General features: G+C 40.5%; 1 protein-coding gene across 1 annotated transcript in view; it reads right to left on the minus strand.

Annotated features, from left to right (window-relative positions):
* The window catches only part of DGKQ (diacylglycerol kinase, theta 110kDa), a gene marked incomplete at its 5' end in the record, with an annotated part of 32,761 nt that extends 11,768 nt beyond the window's left edge, over window positions 1-20,993 (minus strand). Inside the window, 11 exons of the mRNA XM_009579244.1 lie at window positions 649-830; window positions 1,421-1,569; window positions 2,896-3,047; window positions 9,979-10,094; window positions 11,763-11,801; window positions 12,663-12,813; window positions 13,047-13,108; window positions 14,265-14,319; window positions 18,249-18,339; window positions 19,176-19,399; window positions 20,893-20,993. Of these exons, the coding sequence (XP_009577539.1) occupies window positions 649-830; window positions 1,421-1,569; window positions 2,896-3,047; window positions 9,979-10,094; window positions 11,763-11,801; window positions 12,663-12,813; window positions 13,047-13,108; window positions 14,265-14,319; window positions 18,249-18,339; window positions 19,176-19,399; window positions 20,893-20,993 (1,322 nt within the window). The remainder of the gene's footprint in view (window positions 1-648; window positions 831-1,420; window positions 1,570-2,895; window positions 3,048-9,978; window positions 10,095-11,762; window positions 11,802-12,662; window positions 12,814-13,046; window positions 13,109-14,264; window positions 14,320-18,248; window positions 18,340-19,175; window positions 19,400-20,892) is intronic.
* Between the last annotated feature and the right edge of the window lie 317 nt (window positions 20,994-21,310).

Below are 21,310 nucleotides of genomic sequence, written 5' to 3' on the forward strand. Positions count from 1 at the left end.
TCTGAAGATAAACAGAATCAGGATTCACACAAAGCTCTGAAGTCACCATCTACAACTAACATTTTTCTTTTCCTAAACAGAAACAAGTAATACGAACCAAGAGACAGGGACTTTCACTCCAAAAAAATAAAACAGATGCCAAAATAAAACAGATGCCACATATACAGACACGCAATGGCAGTAAGATGACAGACGGATTTATTTCCTGTATATGCTAGCAACTCATAGTAATTTTTTAAACTCTTAAAGGGAAGATGAGAACACTTTTTTTGCAAGGGGGTTGTTTTTCGGTCAACGCTCCAGTTTCACTAGTGTTCTGGAAAGTGTTTGGCACTCCTTCAAAAAGCTTTTCTTATTTGAGAAATAAATTTCTTTCCAACTGAAGCAAATGCCATTGTCACTTGAATCTTTTCATTAATCCTCTATCAGATACTTTTTGCCGAACAGCTACGAAGTGTATTCTGCAGCCAACCAGTCCTACCAAAACCGAAGCATGTATGCTGAGTTCACTAAGGAATAGCGCAGTAAGGCCCAAGCTCAAAGATAGGTGAGCAATAAAAGATTAAACTGCCTTAATATCTACCTTTTTTGTGATTTTCACTAGAACAAGAGTTCCTAAGAATCGAACCCAAACGGTACTCAGCTCACCTTTGGAGGCTCAGGTTCTGCAATGCCATTCTCCGCGCCTTCAGCTGGCTCTTCTGCATCCAAAAGGATAGTCCAGCGATCCATAAGAACATCGTCTGCCTCATCCACGGAAACCAAAATCGAGTAGGGGTCCTCCCCACTGTACCCAGCTCCCCAGCGCAAGACCCTTCCTAAGTCATTACCTGGGCAACAATGAAGAACCTCAAAATATGACTGCATTTCATAAGTTAGCTAAAAGCGTCAAAAAGTGCACCAGCCCTGTTCTACAAATCAAATTGCATCAAGGTACTCCAAACAAGTCATGGAAGTAGTTAGATTGACTGAGAAGTTAACAAGCAGAAAAAATATCTAAGCATTGTTGTGGTTGCATGTGTGCTTAGTACCATATACAGGTAAGCTGTCTCATCTGAAAAGTTTTCATAAAAAGTGATAGAAAAACCTGTTATGAGTTGAGAAGTCAGGGAGCAGCTGAGTTCACTGGTTTACAGCAAGGGCTGATGCACCTGTGGTTGTCAGGGGAAGAATATTGTGCCTTCTCCAACTCCTGCCCACTCAGACACACCCATACCAACACCTCTGCTGCTCATTTTTCCTTCAGAAAGCATGATTGACATTTCCTTGAAAAGCTGATATTGCATTTGCTCTCTAACACTGGCCAGAACTGAGTCACGGCATCTCTTCAAAACTGAGTTGTTTGTCAGATGGATAAATAAAGATAAACCTTCTGGAGGACTTCTGCCCTCAGAAGAACAGTGCTCGCTGTGATTCTCACCTGTTCCTAAAGGTAAGATGGCAACTGAGGGCTCTGAGCACACCAGCTTGTGCCTAATCTCCTCCAGTGCACCAAGGACCCAGCCGACGGTGCCATCCCCTCCGCACACCAGCACTCGGAAGGAGGGGACTTTAGAGAACGTGTGAAACCTCCATTGAGAAACAAAGCAAAGGGGAAAAGAAATATTACAATGTAGTACAGGAAAAGCAAAGCCTCTTAATATGCTATCTAAGATAACACATTATTATTGGCTTTTCTCCCACCCCACTACCGTTACCATCAGTTTCAGGATCAACTTCAACAAAGTGAATAGAAAAAATACGAACTTTTAGATAAAGCTGTTTAAAAAGAATGAAAACCACATTCTTCTAAGATTCTTCAAAGCTAGAGTTAAACTGTTAATCTCTTCCTTTTTCACCAAAGACACAGAGATCTAACTATTCACAATTTCAATGTGAACATCTATAACTCTCTAAATCCTAGTGGAGATGTTAATTAATGGTGTTTTTTTTTTACTTAGTCATAGGACTCATAGTACATTTTCTTCCTCATAGTACTATTTTCCTGGTCGCTCTTACCTTTTGTGGCTTTTCATCCTACATACCGAGATATCCTGCAAAGGAATTTTTATTTCCCGTTGCATAAGAAGCAATGAACAAATTACTGAAGTTGCAGTTTGAACTGCATTAGAAAGGCAACAGAATTATACAGTTCTGACAAAAAACTTAGTTTGCGCAGCTTGTTTTTCTTGCCTCCTGCATAAGCTGTGTTTCTCCCAAGAAAGCTTTTGTTTTGAAGAGCTTGTCATGACAGTTCTTTATTAAAAGCAATGCTGAAGGAATAAGGCTACTCTGAGTAGGCTACAACCATCACTTTCAGTTTTATGAAGCTGGTAACAAAGTGGTGTTGATTAAATCAAGTAATTGGTTCCTGCCTCCCTACAAGCACATTATGTTCTGTTCCTTGTATTTAGAAATGCTGCAGCTGTGATCAGGCAGGCCCTGTTAATTCTGCAACTGTGGCCAAGTTTCAAGAGTCAAGATAGAAAATTTTATTGTACTTTCCTGTTAGTTCCCATGAAACATCAGAGGAAACAAAAGCAAAAACTAGCCCTCATCGGGCAATGTGACATTTCTCTTTCCATCCCCATTCAATTATAAAATCTTTTTATTTTTAATAATTATTAAATCCGTGTTATTGTAAAGTGCATATGACTTTCCCAGGACTGGACTCTATTAGACTTGACGTGAGCATATATGCGTCAGGAACTACTCTATTCTCTTATCTTTAGAGAACCTCAAAATTTAAATCTGTTTTCACACGGAGAACCAGTCAGAAGGAGTGATCCACTGTTCTGGTCTTCAAGCACAGAACAGAAGCAATTTTGATCTTCATAACAAGTGAATCCGATCCATCCTTTCAAAAAAATAACAAAAAAACATAAATAAAAAAAATTTTAAAATATGATGACTTACCCAGGCAGTGGGCCACCATTGGTAAGTTCAAAGACCTGATGTGGGTTTAGCAGCTTTCTAAAACTGTACAGCAGATCCCGGCCTTTCAGACCACCACTTTTTGGATTCACAAATACAAGAAGTGGGCAGCAGTTCTGTGGTATCTTGGAAGCCTGAAAGAAGACAAGAAAAAAGATTAGCCAACAGGCAAGAAAATTACTACTCCATCTCAGAAGTATTTCCTGATGCTTCCTTGATGCTTAGTTAAAAAATCCAGATTTGATAAATAAAAAGATTTGATGTCCAGACAATGGACAGGTTAGCTGCTGATCTTGTTTTTCTGGGAACTGAAGTTTCCTTAACCCACTCCAACTACACAGGTGAGCCTAACGTTAAAAACAAAGGCACCGTAAGCAGTCCTTCCCATACATTTTCCGTAAATAGTCTATGCCAAAGAACAGTGTGATGGATAAGTCACCCTCCAGAGTCATGTACAATTCAAACACTTTCCTTGCAAAGAGAGAACTTCTCCCAAAAACAATTGAAACATTTGCCTTAAGTTTTGTGGTCACCTTAGAATACATGTTAATTTATAAGGACAAAACATTTCAAAACGAGGCAGACACTGGCATGCCCCTCCCCATGAAATAAGAGGCTGAAAGCTTCTTTTAAAAATATGTATTTAAAATTTTTTATCAGGAGGATTTGGTGCCAGCATCTTTCGATCCTCACGCCTCTACTGAAGCTGCTGCTGAAAGGGCTCTCAAAGCACAGCCGTGCCCGTGCTGCTGGAAACCCCTCCACAGGAAGCCACTGCACATGGCCGAGGGGGGACTTCCTGGGGTACTCCACGCCTGCACGGGATCGGTACCTGCAGCCTCATCGGAGGTCAAAACTTCCAGCCACCAGAAGCACCCCCTCAGGACCTGTTTTCAGCCAGCCAGCCCATAAATCATTCCATAAAACAATCTGTAAATGGTTTTAGAAAGATCAGAAAACACCAGCACACCTTTCATCTGTCCTGCCACGGGGCTGTGGGGCAGGTATGCGCCAGAAATGTCCGTCGGGCATTTCAACAAGCGTGCTTCAAAACAGAAACGTTTGCCGTGGTCCGTAAGTCGTGGTAATTTGTATTTACAAATTGGACAGCATTCAGGGAACGGCAATTTGTCACGCAGCTGACAGGATGGATTCAGGGAACAGAACAACAGTGCTAAATATAAGTCAATTTAGACAAGAATGATTCAGGGGGCGGTGAGGCAGCAGCATGACCGCAGCGTGCAAACATGCAGAGAGATACCAACAGCTACAGAGGGGAGGTGGCAGCACCCAGAGAGCCTCTCGGCTGCTGCCTATGAGCGACCACCAGAGAGCGTGAACTAAGGTAAAGAATGGAGAAATCAGGACAAATTAATGAGTAACTTCGTGGGGAAGCAAACTGGAGTCTGATGTTGAGATACCCAGACCATTGTCTACCTGTGAGTTGATTTGGAGGCTTAAAAACAAACATCATTTGGGGTTTCCCAGTATGTGACAGATTTCCTCAAATTTTGCTTTCCTAAAAGAGCTGGGTGCTAATCCTCTGCAAGTCACACCCTGCCAGATGTGTCAAGATATCCACAAACACATAAAAATCATTCTCCTCTGTGTCACTGCCTGCGTGAGAAATGCCCTCTGCCATCCAGTGTGACTCGCAGGCACAAACAGAAAACACACCGGGAAGAGGAACACTAAGCAGGTAAGAAGGTTGGTGGAGCTGGCACACACTTCTCTTGCCCCTCCCTTCCTCGTCCTTTAGATTCTACCACAGACATTCAGTTTGAAAATACATATGTTTTCTCAAAAAAACCCTAGTCAAACAAGGGCTATTTTGGCTGACAAAGAGCCACAAGAGCCTCAAAATTTTGTTTTACTGCAAGGGTTTCACTGCTGGCAAAACAACTAGGTTGGCAAGACGTAGGCTGCAAAGCTGTCCACACAGCTTTCTCCAGAGGAACCACCTTCACACTATACTGTGATCACTGCTAGGTCAAAACACCTCTCGCCTCCATATTCAGGCTTTATTGGAAAAGGGGAAGCAATTATTCAAAGCATGCCCAACACACAACAAGGGTAATACATTTATTTCTGTTAAGCACATGGAAAGGATATTTGTAGCCAGCAAAGGAAGCCTAAGGAAAACAATGTATGCCACTGTCACAAAAAGGAAGGACTTCTTGAGTTGTAAGGTCAATAGCTCAAGGATCCACACGTCCCAACAAGAGAAGTTGGTTTCCTCCTCTCAAGCCATCACAGGCATTAATAAAAATAGTAAGCAGAGCTCTGGCTTTTCCAGAAGTAAAGCCCTTCTTGTTACTCCATCAGTTCCTGCACCATCATCTGCCATATCCCATTATGAATGGTCCTTTGAAAATCCCACAAGCAACGAAAGGCAGAGCAGCTCTGAAAGGAAACGCCACATCCCATGGGGTAACAGGGCAAACTGTTCCCTTCCTGCACTGCTTGTTCCAGCTTCTACTCTGCCCTAGCTTCCCACCTGACCACTTCCCATTTCTTCTTCTTCAAAGCTTTTTTACTACCTAAATTTAATCTCCAGTCATTTCAACTTTCTGAACAATGCAGGCTATATGAAACCTCAGGCTTGGTCCAACGCCCGGAAACTTCTGGGATTAAAAAAAGGGGGGTAAGGGGATAACAGAAAGAAAAAATGTTCAGTTCTGCAGCTTGAAGTAAACAAAAACTTTTTCAAAAAAGAATGAGAGAAAAGAAACCAGCCCAACATTCAAGTCAAACAAACACCTTACTTGAATGTGGACAAGAACATTTGATTACCTTCTCCCTCTTCAGGAAATCAGTTTCTAAAAATACTGGTTTTGGACATTTAGAAGTGACATGTTGAACACATGTTTTGTATTACTTGCTTTTACAGCAAGTTCTAACACACTGGGTTTAAAACCAAGTAACTAAAACAATTCACAAGGAACTTCAGGGAATCGCAATGATTTTTGAGACGTGGTAAGCTCCAAGGCATTCAAAAAAGCACAGCTGCGTCTTGGAAAGTGGTCTGAGATCTTACCCAAGTAAATATATATTGTTGCAAATACGTATTTACAATTTCTACAAAACTGTCACCTAAATTTCCTAATTGTCAAGTGTCAATATTGTACACCAAAAAAAAAAAAAAGTGAAACATTTACCCTGAATGCTACTAAGACTCACAAGCAGCTGTGGAGAATGCCTGGAGCCAACAAAATATCTGTATGTAGTGTAAACTGAGCAGTCTTACCACTCAAAATCATCTTTGTTCAAGTATCTTCTAATGTAAATCCCTAACTATACCTATTTAGGACTAAACGCACCTATGTAGGATAAAAAGAAGTATTCTAGAAAGTGCTTAGCCTTACAGTTTGTTTGCTACCCATCATTCTTTATTAAATTTAAAGGAGTAAGAAACACTGCTATATCCCTAGATAAAGGCCAGCTTCTAAAAAAGCAGTTATTTTTTAGTAGGGGTTAAAAACTCCATGACAGTTTGTATAGGAGAGCAGGGCTGCTGCATCGCTTTCTGAAAAGTACATGCTCCGTTACGATTATGGCCACAAGGGTAGCACTGTTACGCTGCAGAACTTTTTTTAATCCCTTAATAAAGCCCCAGTGGGGATGTACGAATGAGTTTGTTACTGGGCAGAAGGGGATGTGACTCACAGCCTGAGGACTCCCTTCCCCCTTTAGCCCTGGCTTCAGTGCTCTGCTTGAGGAGTGAAATCTGCAGAGGGGTTTTGTGTTGGCTGGCATTCAGGAAGGAATTTATTGCTCATTTCTTAGAGACAGCTGAAGGAGGCTATGTGATTTAGACACTGACATTTACTGTGAATTGCTTAATTTTTCAGGATTAGCACAATGCAGCTTCAGGCTGGGGCAAGATATTTATTACCCACGCTAATCCCCTTTCTGTTGAGTGTACCATGTAATCACATCTCACGATGAAGCAGAACAAGGCATTCTGTGCCACAAGCTTGCCAGCATGACAACCACAGTGCATCTTCTGCTGTGGTGGGCTGTCTCCAGGAACTGCAGATATCTCTAAGTGAAAAGTGAAATTCAGCATTTGCAGGCGGGCTGTCTGCAGCATCTCCCATGTGCAAGGACTCAGGATGCCCCGAGCACAAACTTCCTCCACCCTGGCCAGAAAGAAGTCATTGCATCTGATGAGGAATGATGTGCAAGGTGTCTCAACGCAACCAGAGCAGCAGCTAGATCAACACAGCAGGAGCTCAAGCCTTTTCTTTACTTTTTGGGGAATTGTGGCAGTGGAAGACGGGTGGAAAGTAACCTTTCATGGTGTTTTGGCTAAGAGGGCCATTAAACTATCATGCTTTTAAGTTGGACACATTTGTGCGAGGAATTAGTGGAATGAATGAAATAGAAAGTTTCACCCATTTGGAAAACTCCCGCATCTTTTTCTTCTACTCTTAAGGAACCTAAATAGAGTACGTCACAGGGCACTCCACTGGTAAGTGGCATTAGTGATAAAGCCACAAAAACTTGTCACCTTCGTGCTGATACTTGCCTTACACAACTCTCTGCTGATTTCCTCGTTTGCCAGTATTGCAAAAAGAGTTCTGGTAAATTAGCTTTCAGTTCAAAGATTCAGCCCTGCAATGTCTTTCACCTTGACATGCTACCAAAGAGTGATACCAAACTGCCCCTGCAGGTCCTTACACACAGCAGCTGAACAGCTTTGTAAATGACTATTTTTTTCACAGTCCAGCAAAGAGGGCATTTTCATTTATTTGAATATTGGGAAATGAAAAAGTGCTTGATTAAATTCTTAAAGCCCAGAGATCATGAAACACCAGAATAGATCAACACATCTGATCACACTAATTGGTTGACTTTCTAATAAGCATTTGGTGCAAACTGATTCTTCATTCAAACTTTTCAGTAATGATAATAAGAGGATGAATTGCTTCTGGCAGACCTGACCATGCCAGACTAGAATTGGGCCTCCTCCTTAGAAGGTGTATCAGACACAGAGTAAGCGAATTTCACCTCAGGAAAATGAAGGACTAGCAACCTCCTAACCACCAATTTACTTCTGTGCTTTTATCGACTTTTAGGAAGGGCTGTTTTGTTTGTTTGTTCTTTTATTTAAGTTGCAATTTGGAAAAATCATTCATTAACCAAAATACTGTGGCCTTTGTTTCATCACCCATTCTTCTGAGACTACACATTAGCCCTTCATTCCCAATTCCTTTGTATTTCACCCACAAGAGGAATGTCAAACACAGCATAAATTTAATATTGTGCTCAGTTCCTGTGTAAGTATTTCCTGGTGCTGTGTTTAAATGGTCACATACATAAAGTATAAACAAAGGCTAATAGTATCATAAGATAAAAGGATAATCTAGGTTGGAAAGTACCCCAGGAGGTCATCTAGTCCAATTGCAACCCAAAGCAGGGTCACCACTCACTCATTAGTTTACTCTGGGTAATTAGTGAACAGCGTAAGCTGGGTGGCCAAAGCACATATGAGCAACACTTGAAATATTATTTAGATTAACTCTTGGCTCATTTCAGTGAGATGACCAAATATAAACAATACATGCTGAAATGGAAACAAAATGTATGTGCACATGTACAGCCCCTCTCTCCTTCTTACATAATAGAAATTAATCCCTACCAGTCCCCTGAACTGGAGTTTCTAAAAAATATCTTGCATCAGATAACAGATAGCATTATCCGTAGTTTCCTGGCATCAAGAAGTTCACTTCAAACACATCTAGTGTCAGAAAACCAGACACACATAATCAACAGGGTGGAGTATGTTCAACTTCACACACTGTGCACCAAATCTACCTCATAATGCATTTGCCTAAAAACCATGGAAAACAAGCATCCAAAAGCAGTCCCATCTTCATGCTGCCTTCTGTTTCTGATAACACTCTGAAACCTAGTTTGGACGAGGGGGGACTGTGGTTTCTAAGGATCTCACAAAACATGATGCCTGTGCAGGCATAAGAACAAGGTTCTCACTTTTTTTGGAGGGGGGATAGTTTTTGATCTTGCCAGTTTCATGTAAGCACTGCCACTAGTATCTGCTCACATAAAAAAATAATTTTGCCTTCAGAAAACTATGACAAGCGTAGGACTCTCTAAATGATAAAAGCAGGCATGTAAGTATGCAACTAAGGCTATTGAACTTGAGACCCTCCCATCTAAAGTTGTTTCATAGTTCCCACTAATTATGTATTTTTTAAAGTTTTCAGCCTTCTGTGAAGTTCTAAGAGGTCAAACCAAGACCGTAACTTCACTTGCCATAACGTAACTCCAGACAGACAGTAACTGCAAGATACACAGCAGCTCAGCAGAAAGTAACTACAGCTACACTCTCTTTTGGACAGAACGTACATCATCCTGGTTAAAAATCGCTTTGCTCAGTGAACCATTTCCCTCTTTTCACCCTGAATTTGCTTTGTTAACATGAAACCTATTATTAAACCAACTGATTAACAGGAGAGTGATTTGTTACCATAAAAATTAATAATTCAGAATCAAGCCCAAATTTGTGAAAGGACTCTTGCACTAAGTCTTTCAAAAGGCTGTTTTCCTCTGAAATCTACAAAGCAGCATTTAAACACGGTCAAACTCTCTCTGCTGCAGAATGGGAGAAATGAACTTACTGTAAATGTGAAGATTAACAGTAGTACTTTACCTCACGGTTAGTGAGGAAACACATTTCGTCCCCAAAACAAAGTTGTTGTAAGCATTTTAAGACACGCCAGCTAAAACTAAAACCCCACCTAATTTTTTGATCATTGAAAGAAATAAAGAGGAAAAAAAAATTTGTTTTTCTCCCTTTTATAGTTGTATAGTTATTCCTGACAACTCAATAGTAACAGGACAAGTCACTTAATTCACAGAAGTATATAATATACATTAAGTACAGGCTTCTCAAGCATTTTTTTTATCACACTACTTACAGAAACTCACTGTATGGCTCCTTTGAATAAAAATGTATTTTCATTTACTTGCAGCAGAAAAAGTCTTAAGGTAATTGTTTCTCTTTTAAAGACATACTTTAAAGTCAAACCCATCTCTTACCATAACTTCAGGAATCACCACGGCATTCAGAGGCTTGTCATTAACAGTTGTATCTTTAACTAGCATATATATTCTTTCAGCTTCAGAAAAGCATGAAATTTCGAGTACAACAGCACCTGTAAAGAGGCATCAGAATTATTTTTTATAGTATCTATTATTATTAGGAAATCAGTATCATCATATCACAGCAAAAGTTTACTCAATTTACTCGGGACATTATTCAGTAAAAGTTACTCTGCAACACTTGTGGTTGTTGGTTATCAGTGAATTGGACTGTTTTTGTTTTTTAAGCCTTCCTGCATACCCCCAAACACACCCCAGATTTTTGGTAAAGCAAAGCAGTTTGAGGACAAGAAGAACTGCAGCACAGAACTGATGCATATTTAAAGACTTCCTTTGGGCTTCAGAAAAATGGCCTATTTCCATACTCTTTATCACAACTAACAGGTTGTTCTCATCATGTAAAAGTGACAAAGGTATCAGGTTTCACTTTGTATCTCATTATTAAAAATCTAGTAGTTCTATTCATTGACAATATCTCAGTAAGAATTATTACAAGCAAAGACTTGGTTTGAGAATTTAAGATCTTTATGTTGCCTTAGGTCCTGTATGGGGAAGTTGGGGAAGAAGGGAAGACAAAAGGGAAAAATAAAAAAAAAAACCAAAACTGACATGTTAGTTTAAAGTAAGATACTTAGTGAGGAGGAAAACAGGGTAGGACAAGATCAAAGTGCATAATGGACAGCATAAGAGATGTAAGTTGGTAACACAACCTGGCTGCAACCAAAAGTGAGAGTCGGGAAGCTACCAGAAACATAAAAATACTCAGAAAGTGAAAAAAACACAAAGAACAATAAAAAGCACACACAAGCAGAAACATCTAAAACACACATGCAGATAAACTTGGTTAAATGAAGCTGTGACATAAGAAGAGTATCACAAAAACAACTATTCTCCATTGACAAATATGAAAAGGAGAAGGCACATCTGAAAGCTTTCTGATTTTCCTTATGAAAAGTTTGTATTAACTAGCCATGTGGAGACAGCAACACATGAGCCTTCAAAACCACACCACAGAAAGATTCATTTAGCCGTCATGTTAAAGTTAAGCCTGCCAAAGGACGTGAAACATCTTGGATATGGACACCTAAATATACAAAAGATAAATTCCTCACTTCTAAGTTTTACCAAATGCAGATCTCTACCTGACGACAGCACTAAAGCTGCACAGAGCCATGCTGCTCCAGCTCTCAGAAGCCTCACAGCTTCTCTGACCTTGCTGAAATAAAATTAGTACAGCAAAAGCAAAGCAAAAGCTCAAAGGATGGATGTGGAGATGAGTGTACCGATTTTCTTGAGACTTCCAGCCACTGAACCCCTACTTAATGCTGTGCTAAGCAACAGTGACTGTGAAACACTCCCATCAAGCTCAAAAGCAGTACCAAATTTTAGTATTTTAGAAGCCAAAATAAAGAGAGAGCACTTGAAGGGTTTTTAACAGTTCAGTGGTGTTAGACTATTCAGTTGAAGTGCAACTTCAAAACTCATTTTTATGATGAAATATTACCACTTTCTGATACAAAAGACATGAAGCTAAAGTTTTTATTTTTTTTAATAAAGTAACACTAATCCACTGCTCTTCATAAACACAGTGTGTTACATTTTATCTGTAGGGCTTTTTGCTTATGCAATAAGACTAACATACTCTGAGCTTAGAGCCTCTAGTATTAGGCTGCAGTTCTGAAAACAGACATTGTTTCAAGACTAAAAATCTTAATGCTTACCTTGTGCTTGATAAACATGACTCACAGATACTACATTTGCTGCAAAGGGTAAAAATATAAACACATAAAACCTCGGGTACATTTAGAGCAAATATTTAAAATATTTTTAAAAGTTACATAAATATAATATAAATAAATATTAGAAGTTATACAAATATAGGGAGAACTTCCAGCTAACACTTTCCCTCTCCTAAGTTTACTTTGCAAGTTAGAAAAGCTAAACTGATTTTCATAAAAGGTGACTATGAATTCTTTCTGGCATTTAAAGTTTAATTCCTCTTGAAGTTATATAAAAGATTGGGAAAAATGCTTCGTTTCCTGAAACAAAAAGCATGACGCATTCCTGACACTGTTTATAGAACATGTTGGTTGAAAGAGTATTATGAAAAATCAATTACACTTCTTTGAAAAATAAAAATAAATTCTTCTCACTGAGTGCTTGTCTGTATGTGTGTGCACACACTGCTCACACTTCTCCATGAAGGCAGGCACAGAGATCATGAACAACTTACGTGCCCACACAAAAAATGTCAGAGGTTAATAAAAGCGAGAAACATTCATGCACAGGGAATTAAACTGCATTGCCATAATTTGAATGGTGTAAGGTATGTACGGTTCACTTCTAAAAAGTGATGCTTTTTCACTAAAAAAACATGGTGTGGTCACATATAACTCAAGTAATGCAATAATAATTCTGTGAATAATGAGCTGTCACATCTCTCATGCAACCATGAACATGTTAAAAGGAATAAAAAAGCCCCCTGTGAGAGTACAAGGCAGACTCATTTTTCAAATAAGGTCAGAAAACGTTAAGAAAAAAATAATAAAAAGGAGCAATAGTTGCTACTACGTTTTATTTTGTACAAGTGAATATATCTCAAAATGCACCTGTTTACTTACTTTTGATAGCTAATTCATCCTTGAGAATATTTGTGTATTCTTCAGGGGAAAGCTGAGGTGGAAGGCCACCAACAAATAAATTTACTCGTACAATGGATTTACTGTTTTCCACAATGTAAAATCTTGTTTGATTCATCTGACGTATTGAAGTCTACCAAAACAAAGAAAAACAAATGACGTGGCATTTGGCAAAAAGATATCGTGAAACAAAATCAAGTCCTCTACGCCTGGAGAATATCATGAACAGAAACAAACTTCAGTCTAAGCACTTAGCTTCTCTACAGATGAGCCAGCTGGGGGCGTAACCGATTACTTACTTTTTCTGTAAGAAAGGGGACTCCCTGCTTGCTGTAAAAAAGGATCATGTTTCTTTTTCAAATTTACCTTTCTTATGTCCTTGAGTCTGTTAAGAATCAGTTCCTGATTGTCCAAGACCATGCGCTGAACTAGAGACAGCAAGAACATTAATCATGTTTGAAAGCACTGTAAGTTATTATCAGGCTCAATTAAACAAAACAAAAAAAAATATTTAGGGAAAATTCACAACTCTGCATACAACTAACATAAAGGACCATGCAGACCTGAGTTACTCATTATTCCACCGAAAAACTACACAGGTGCTTTGAACAGTCTGATTTTGTTCACAGTTCTTGATCATCACCCTCCTTTAAAGAAAGGCAGAAACAGCTTGAAGCCACTCAAAAGACAAGCAGTACTTTGGTAACAAGCTAACTGTTTAACAGAAGACTTTAAAACTACATTCCCTGACAACTACAGTAATAACCAACTTCTGTATTTTATTAAAATATTAAAACAATTGTAACAACTTCCAGCTAAAGTGAGGTTATAAATGATGCTTTAAAACAGAGCACCAGGAACCAACCCAGGTAAGACACAAGGCTACAATAACCTTATAAAACAACTTGTTGATAATGCTCACAAAGAAAGCAAAGTATCAGGCCAGTATTTGAACTACAAAGGTATTTACTCGCGTGTGACCAGGGCATCATCAGGCTACTTCAGTGGCTTTATTTCTCTCTCCATGCAGCCTTACAAATAATGAAGCACAAAGGGATGTGAACTTGGAGAACACCAGCTCAGCTCCTGCAGGATCACAAACCTCTTGAGCAATGCTGGGACTGCGTATTTCTGTACTTCATAACGCACACACATACTCCTTGGACTACCTCAGGACTCGAATTTGCTCTTGTTTGGGGGAAGTGTCAGGGGGAAAGAGGAGAGAAGAAAGGGAGCCAACTGACTTTATAATTAATCTTTACTAAATAACTGCAGTTAAGAAAATTATGTCAGTTAAAGGCAGCTCCCCAAAACAGGGCTCTTTGCCGAAGTGTCAATACCCACCAGAAACCACTAATAAACCTTTATGTGATCATGAAGAAAGAGAAAGGAACCATATTCCCACAGGACACCCAAGACCGAAAAGAACCAGCAGCATTTCTGATTAAGTTTCAACATGATGCTGAAGTTTCATTTGTGAAGGCATTTACTGTAAAAAATTAACTGTGACTGTGTTAAAAGGGAAAAAAAAAAAGCTAGAAGATCAATTACAGACGTGCCTTTCGCCAATGCTCCTTCACTTACCTTGTTTACTGCCCATAAGCACTTCCACCAATTTGAAATTCTGCAGGCATTCCGTCTGCCAAAAGATGCAACAAGTAAATGTAGTTTCTGAACGAAATGTAGTTTTGTCAGATGTTTACGTTAAAGTTATACACTGCACGCACAGAGCATGGAAATTTAAACATTTTAAAATCAACCACAATGTTCTTCCCCTAACCCACTCCTCCTGAGCCAGGAATAATCTTCATTTTACACACTCAGCCTCCCACACATGGCATCAGGCTCCTGTGCTCTTAACTACGTCAGCATTCTTGCAGCCCCATGGTGAAGGGGCACGTGTAAAGCACACTTAACTCTACGCCCCTCCAGTGACCAGCAGCTCAACTAGGATATTTCCAGAGTGTACTTCCAGAGAAAGCGTGAGGACTGGTAATGAACCTGCTCTTTGAGAAGATGGCCCAGGAACCAGGCTGGGCAAAAGCAGGCTGATCAGTCCCCATCTCCTGGGGCATTCCACCGATACTTGATGGAACAAAACCCTCTTCATATGTGCCGCAGTCCCTTCTCCAAACTATACTGCCAGGGACCACCTGGGTCCCTCGCAGCTGGATGAGAAAAGCTGGCACAGCCAAGAGTTGAACCATTTACTAGGATGGTAACATATGACACTCAGATTGAGGAAGTATTTTAATTTTGGGCCTTGGGACTCAGAGGACAAATGATCTTGCTTCACATTTCATGAACAGGGGTGTTAAAAGCCTCAACTGCTTACATTTGCTTTGCCTGAAATTTGATGAGAGCAACTTGGAGAGGATTTTCAGGCAAATACTGGAAATTAAAAAGAGATTTCCTGTATGTGCATCTTCATACTGAAAAGGAAGAAAACCCTTTAAAAAACCTATCAATATCAGAGAAATTGCAATTAAGCCAAGGAATTAAGTCCCTTACAACATAAAACTAGCTTCTGAAATAGAGGGATGTGAAGATCAGAGTACCCAACTCTCCTGTTTGACAGTTGCTTTTTTCAGATGAGACAAGACTTCAGGCAAAATTTTCCAAGTTTTGTGAAAAAGTCCACAGCACTTGAGGAAAAGGACTGAAACCAAATCTAGAGCCATCCTGTGGTGCAAAACGAGCTGCATGCACTACATGGCTGTGTACACCTAGACAGAGATCTACAATTATCACCTACTGCAGATAGCCAGCCACATGCATGTTCCTACGTACCCTGTAATTAACCACAAAAAGCAGTGGTCACCCTCTGTCTGTTCCCTGGAGCAGCGGAAGCGTGCTGATCTGCTGGTGTGCTCAGAAGCCCCAACTGCTGGAACCACAACCACAAAAAGCAGTGGTCACCCTCTGTGAGCACAGCTGTTCCCTGGAGCAGCGGAAGCGTGCTGATCTGCTGGTGTGCTCAGAAGCCCCAACTGCTGAATGAAATGTGCATGCTATAGCTTCATGCCTCTACACCTGTGTGTCTGATTGAGACTGCCAGTGCCTTGGCACACTTCTACTGCAAATTCTAGTAGCGTGTTTCCTAAAAGTCGCGCTGTCTTGGCACCAACTGTAACAAAGACAGGCAGACTGAAAAGAGATCATCTTCCAAGGAAAACGTGCATCTACAAGATTGCAAGATATATCTAATCATTTCCAATGAGGTAGGAAGGAATGCAGATGGTAAAGAATGTGGGTGCCATTCAGCCTTGAGTCCTTCCTTGTAGTCCTTGAGGACTACAGAAATGCCGTTCGGCCACTGAGGGAAAAATTTGTGCGGCCAAAGCTCGATTAGAGTTCAAGCTGGCCAGCACTCTGATCTGAAGGACAAAGGGCTTTTAAAAATATGTTTAAAAGCAAAAGAAGGATCAGAGATAACATCGGTCCATTACTTGATGAGGTTGGTCACCTCACAAATAGGGGCACAGATAAAGTGGAGATGTTTAATGCCTTCTTCGCCTCTGTCTTCAACGCCGACGATGGGCCCTGGGACCCCTGGAGCCCTGTGTTGGAGGACCCTGGCCCAGTGGGATGATAAACTCCCAGCCGACCCTGAACTTGTTCAAGACTTGCTGCTCCAGCTGGATGCGCATAAACCTATGGGGCGCAATGGAGTTCATCCCAGGGTACTGAAAGAGCTGGCCAGTGTCATCGCGGGACCTCTCTCCATTATTTTTCAACAGTCTTGTGAGTCTGAAGAGGTCCCAGTCAACTGGAAGCTGGCAAATGATGTCCCAATTCTCAAGAAGAGTAAGAAGGAAGACCCTGGTAATTACAGGCCTGTCAGTCCCCCTTCAGTGCCTGATAAAATTATGGAGAAGGTTATTCTGGAAGTTACTGAAAAACACTTGAGAGACAATGCAGTCACTGGTCATAGCCAGCACGGGTTTATGAGAGGAAAGTCCTGCTTAACCAACTTAATTTCCTTTTATGACAAGGTCACCCATCCAGTTGACCAAGGGAAGCCAGTGGATGTGGTGGGTTTGGATTTTAGCAAAGCTTTTGATACTGTTTCTCACAGTATCCTTCTGGATAACCTGTCCAGCACACAGCTAGAAAAGTCCATAATACGTTGGGTGAGCAACTGGCTGATGGGTTGTGCTGAAAGGGTTATAGTAAATGGGGTTACAATAGGCTGGCGGCCAGTCACCAGTGGGGTTCCCCAGGACTCAATTTTAGGGCCAGTGCTCTTCAATGTTTTTATAAATGACCTGGATGCAAGAATCGAATGCACATTAAGTAAGTTTGCCGACTCCCTCAAGGGTAGAGAGGCCTTACAGAGAGATCTGGATAGGCTAGAGAGCTGGGCAATCACCAACCGTATGAAATTTAACAAGAGCAAGCCGGATTCTCCACCTGGGACTGGGTAATCCTGGTTACATACAAAATGAGGGACGAGAGGCTGGAAAGCAGCCCCATGGAAAGACATCTGAGGGTTTGGGTTGATGGCAGGTTGAATATGAGTCAACAGTATGCCCAGGCAGCCAAAAGGGCCAACCATGCCCTGGGGTGCATCAAGCACAGCATAGCCAGCCAGTCGAGGTGATTGTCCTACTCTGCACTGCACTGGTGTGAGTCCTGTGTGCAGTTTTGGGCACCTCAGTGTAAGAAGGACATCAAACTATGAGGGTGCGTCCAGAGGAGGGTGATCAAGATGGTGAAAGGACTCACGGGCAAGACTTAGAAGGTGCGGCTGAGGTCACTTGGTTTGTTCAGCTTGGAGAAGAGAAGGCTGAGGGCTGACCCCATCGCACTCTACAACTTCCTCAAGGGGGGCAGCAAAGGGGGAGGTGCTGATCTCCTCTCTCTGGTGACCAGCGATAGGACACGAGGAAATGGAATGAAGCTGCATCGGGGCAGTTCAGATTGGACATTAGGAGAAGGTTCTTCTCTGAAAGGGTGGTTGGTCACTGGAACAGGCTTCCCAGGGAAGTGGTCATGGCACCAAGCCTGTCAGAGTTCAAGGAGCTTCTGGATGACGCTCTTAGTCATATGGTTTAGTTTTAGGTAGTCCTGCGAGGAGCAAGGAGTTGGACTCGATGATCCTTATGGGTCCCTTCCAACTTGAGATATTCTATGATTCTGTGATTTCCTTTGCAGAGCAGTGCAAAGAAGTAGGAGACAAGCGTGATCATCCTAACAGTGACTGCCAGTTTCCCAACAAGGAAGATTAGCAGTGTAGTTACATACAAGTGTATTTTAAGTATCTCAAGACATAAACAACCAGAAAAAATATGCTGCATGCCAAGAATCATTGTGTTCATACAAGTAAATCTGTTTGACCCAGAAAGACTGATGGTGACTTCCAGTACAGAGCAATCAGGTCTACCATCAAAATTGCAGAAAGTTTTGAGCATCATACCAGTCACAAGAGATCACCTACCAAACATTAGCAACATTCACATTAACCGCAAATGGACTGATTATAATTTTTCTAAAGAGAAAAACATACACGCCCCATGTCAGGGTCATGCAGGTGGTGTATGGACATGCTTATGATTTTTCATTTACCTGTCTTCCAAGTAATGGAAGCACTTCTTTGATCACAGTCTGTGTAGTGCTATCCTTATTTACTCGTAGAGAAACATACGCCATTCCCACCCTAAAGAGAAAAGAAATACTTATTTTAGGACAATCATTTGACCTATCCTGCATGTACCTTTTTTACCTAAGTGGCAAATTTTCTATGGGGGTAGGCTGAAATTTGTATTAGTTGAAGAACAGTGTTCACTGAGGCTCATGGCAGATGCAGTATTAGCCCAACAGACAAGCAAAGACTTTCATCTCAAGGAACTTGTCATTACAATTGTAGCACTGCAAATTAGTTTCTTCCTATACACAGAATTACCTGTAAGTCTTTCATAAAATTTGGCAATTTAGTTGCATAAGTAAAATGAACAAATGTTTAAATTTTATCCCATTGCTCTTAAGAAATTAATAGGTCACCAGCCAGTTTTGTTTCCACTGCTAAACATGCTTAAAATGTATATTGTCTCAGTGGTAAATGGAACAGATTTTTTTGCTTTATTTTTTCCTCCTATTCTTACATCAAAAGTTACACTGAATCCTTCCTACTTAATATTTCTTACAAAAAGCCATCAAGCTTTCAAGTGACGTGTATGTCATCATTGTTTAGAGATGCAGTTAATGTAAAGTTGCATCTTCTTGGCTAAACGCACGATAATAGAACTGCACAAGTTGCACAGTATGGTCTATGCACGTAAAGAAACCCACGAGCACGTTTCCAGGCATGGGAATGAGTAATATGTATATTACTCATTCAGAAAAATAAACAGAAGAATCCTGAAATACAGAAGAAGAAACTACATTCTCTATTATACTTGTGCAACTTCAATAACTGAAACACACCGGACTAGACTACAGAGGACAAATGTAGCCAAGCAGGATAACCTTGTGATAAAGGAGGAAAACACTCACTTCAGCCAGGCAGGATAAATTCTGATTACTTCCTCGTCCTTTGGTTTGGCTCTGATGATCCAAGCTTCAGGAATGGATTCTCGGAATACTGAGCCCAAGTTGCTGTCCTCTGCAGCATCGTTCCTGTTGATAACATCATCAGACAGCAGCGCCTGCTGTGTGAAGGTCTGAAGCTCATACTCCTGCTGGTCATCATTTATGTAGTATGCCCTCAAAGCAGCCTCCTACAACACAGCAAGATAAATTAACATTTTCTTGAAAGGACATCGTATAAGACCTGTATAGCCATAAACATTTATAAATACCTCACTTATGGAACCAACCTTTAATGCATGTTTTAAGTGCAGAACGGTGGGTAAATAGCAATAGCAAAAACCAAAACATGAAAAAAGTTTTGAAAACAAATTTTAGTGGAAGATACAAAAAGAAAACTTGAGATATCAATGGATTTGAACACAACCCACAGTATTTTTGTCAAGTGATAGTAATTTTAACTCCATAGATCAAACATAAAAATTCAGCACCAATAAAACTACACTCACTGCATGCGAAATTTACTCTACAAGGAAAATGGTAAATTCCACTTGACTGTGCCCAACTCTGCATATTCAATCTTCTTGCACTTAGGGGATGCTGAAAATTAATGAGCTTCTCAGCCACAAGGCTGCCCTGAACCCACGCACTTGTGAAGTGGCTGTCCTTGGAAGATGCAAGCAGTCACAGGAATTTTACATCCATTACTGGCCCATGCCTGCAGCACCTCTGCTAACACAGACGCTGCGTAACACAGATGCTGCAGTGAATACAGCCCAGTAAGTCACTCATGAGAACTGGTATTAATCTGCCCTGGTATCATAAGCAGCAGACTGATAAAATGTGCTTGAAAGGCAAGTAGCACTGTACACAATTTTCCTTGAAGATCTTTGACATGCAGAACATTTTCAAAACTCTTGTTGATTTTGAGCACAATATCATGGTAAAAATCTTAATGAGTTGTAGGTTTAAATTGTCAAAATTCTGATGTAATAAATTCTCCAGACTCCTGTGCCAAGTCCTTTATGACTCTGAGTCCTCACCATGCTCAGTTCTACTGTGCACCACCTCGCATCTGCTCTGGGCTTCATTTCTGCACAGCATGGGGTCTCTGCTCAGCCCAGTAAATTAAGATCTGTACAGAACATTTGATTTAGTACTGAGTCATGTTTCCACCCCAGATGGAGCACTGGAAAAGCTAGCGAGTGGCCACTATGTGATCGATAATTCATTACTTTCACAGCCAAGAAGTGGAAGTAACTATGGCATGCTTCAGACTTCCAAGGTGATTAATTGAAGTGCAACAGTGGTGGCTGTCCAGGATAAAGGTCAAACCACTAAATACTACAGAAGAGGAGCAAGGGCTAAGGAGTTGATTATCCAAGATTTGCTCACATCAATAAAATCAGTCTTCAGTGTCACACAGGGAAGGAGAATGACTGCTTAACATGTGATATGCAGTGGTCCCCATTATGCTACAGATATGTAGGCCACCACTTCTTCAGATGTTCTAAAATCAGAGCACTACATGAAGAAGTCAAATTACATTGTAATATTATAGCCCATTTACAAATTTTGTTGTTGTTGAGTTACATTTGTAGAACTGTTAGCTTTTGACTATTGTAATATACACTCATATGCCTCTTTATCACACTAGAATATTGACCTTCACCAGGTATCTTACCACAACTTCTTCATTTTTTGCAATCCTTGGAACTGAAATCAGTCGAAATTGATTGCGTTTCACTGCATCATTCCCATCAAATATCTTTAATGTTTGTTTACCTGAATGAAAACAATTATTGTATTTCAATATACACCCCTCAAATCATAAAGCTACCTGAATAGGAAGCATACAACGGAACTATTAAAAACCTGCTTTTAACCCACTGAACTGTTTCTTCATCACAAGCTTTGAGGCTGAATCTTTTCATTTTTCTTTCGTTACTGTTCATTTAAAACAGGAGTACATTCACAGAGGAAAGTGAGAAGAGTATTTTAAGTAATCATAGTTTTATCCTGGCTTTTGATATAACTGTTTATATATAACTATACTGCTTATGTTATCCCTTCTTCATTCTCACCATTCAAGATTGCATTTA

The sequence above is a fragment of the Fulmarus glacialis genome, unplaced genomic scaffold (genome assembly GCF_000690835.1).
Source record: "Fulmarus glacialis isolate BGI_N327 unplaced genomic scaffold, ASM69083v1 scaffold12256, whole genome shotgun sequence".
NCBI classification, from domain to species: Eukaryota; Metazoa; Chordata; class Aves; order Procellariiformes; family Procellariidae; genus Fulmarus; species Fulmarus glacialis.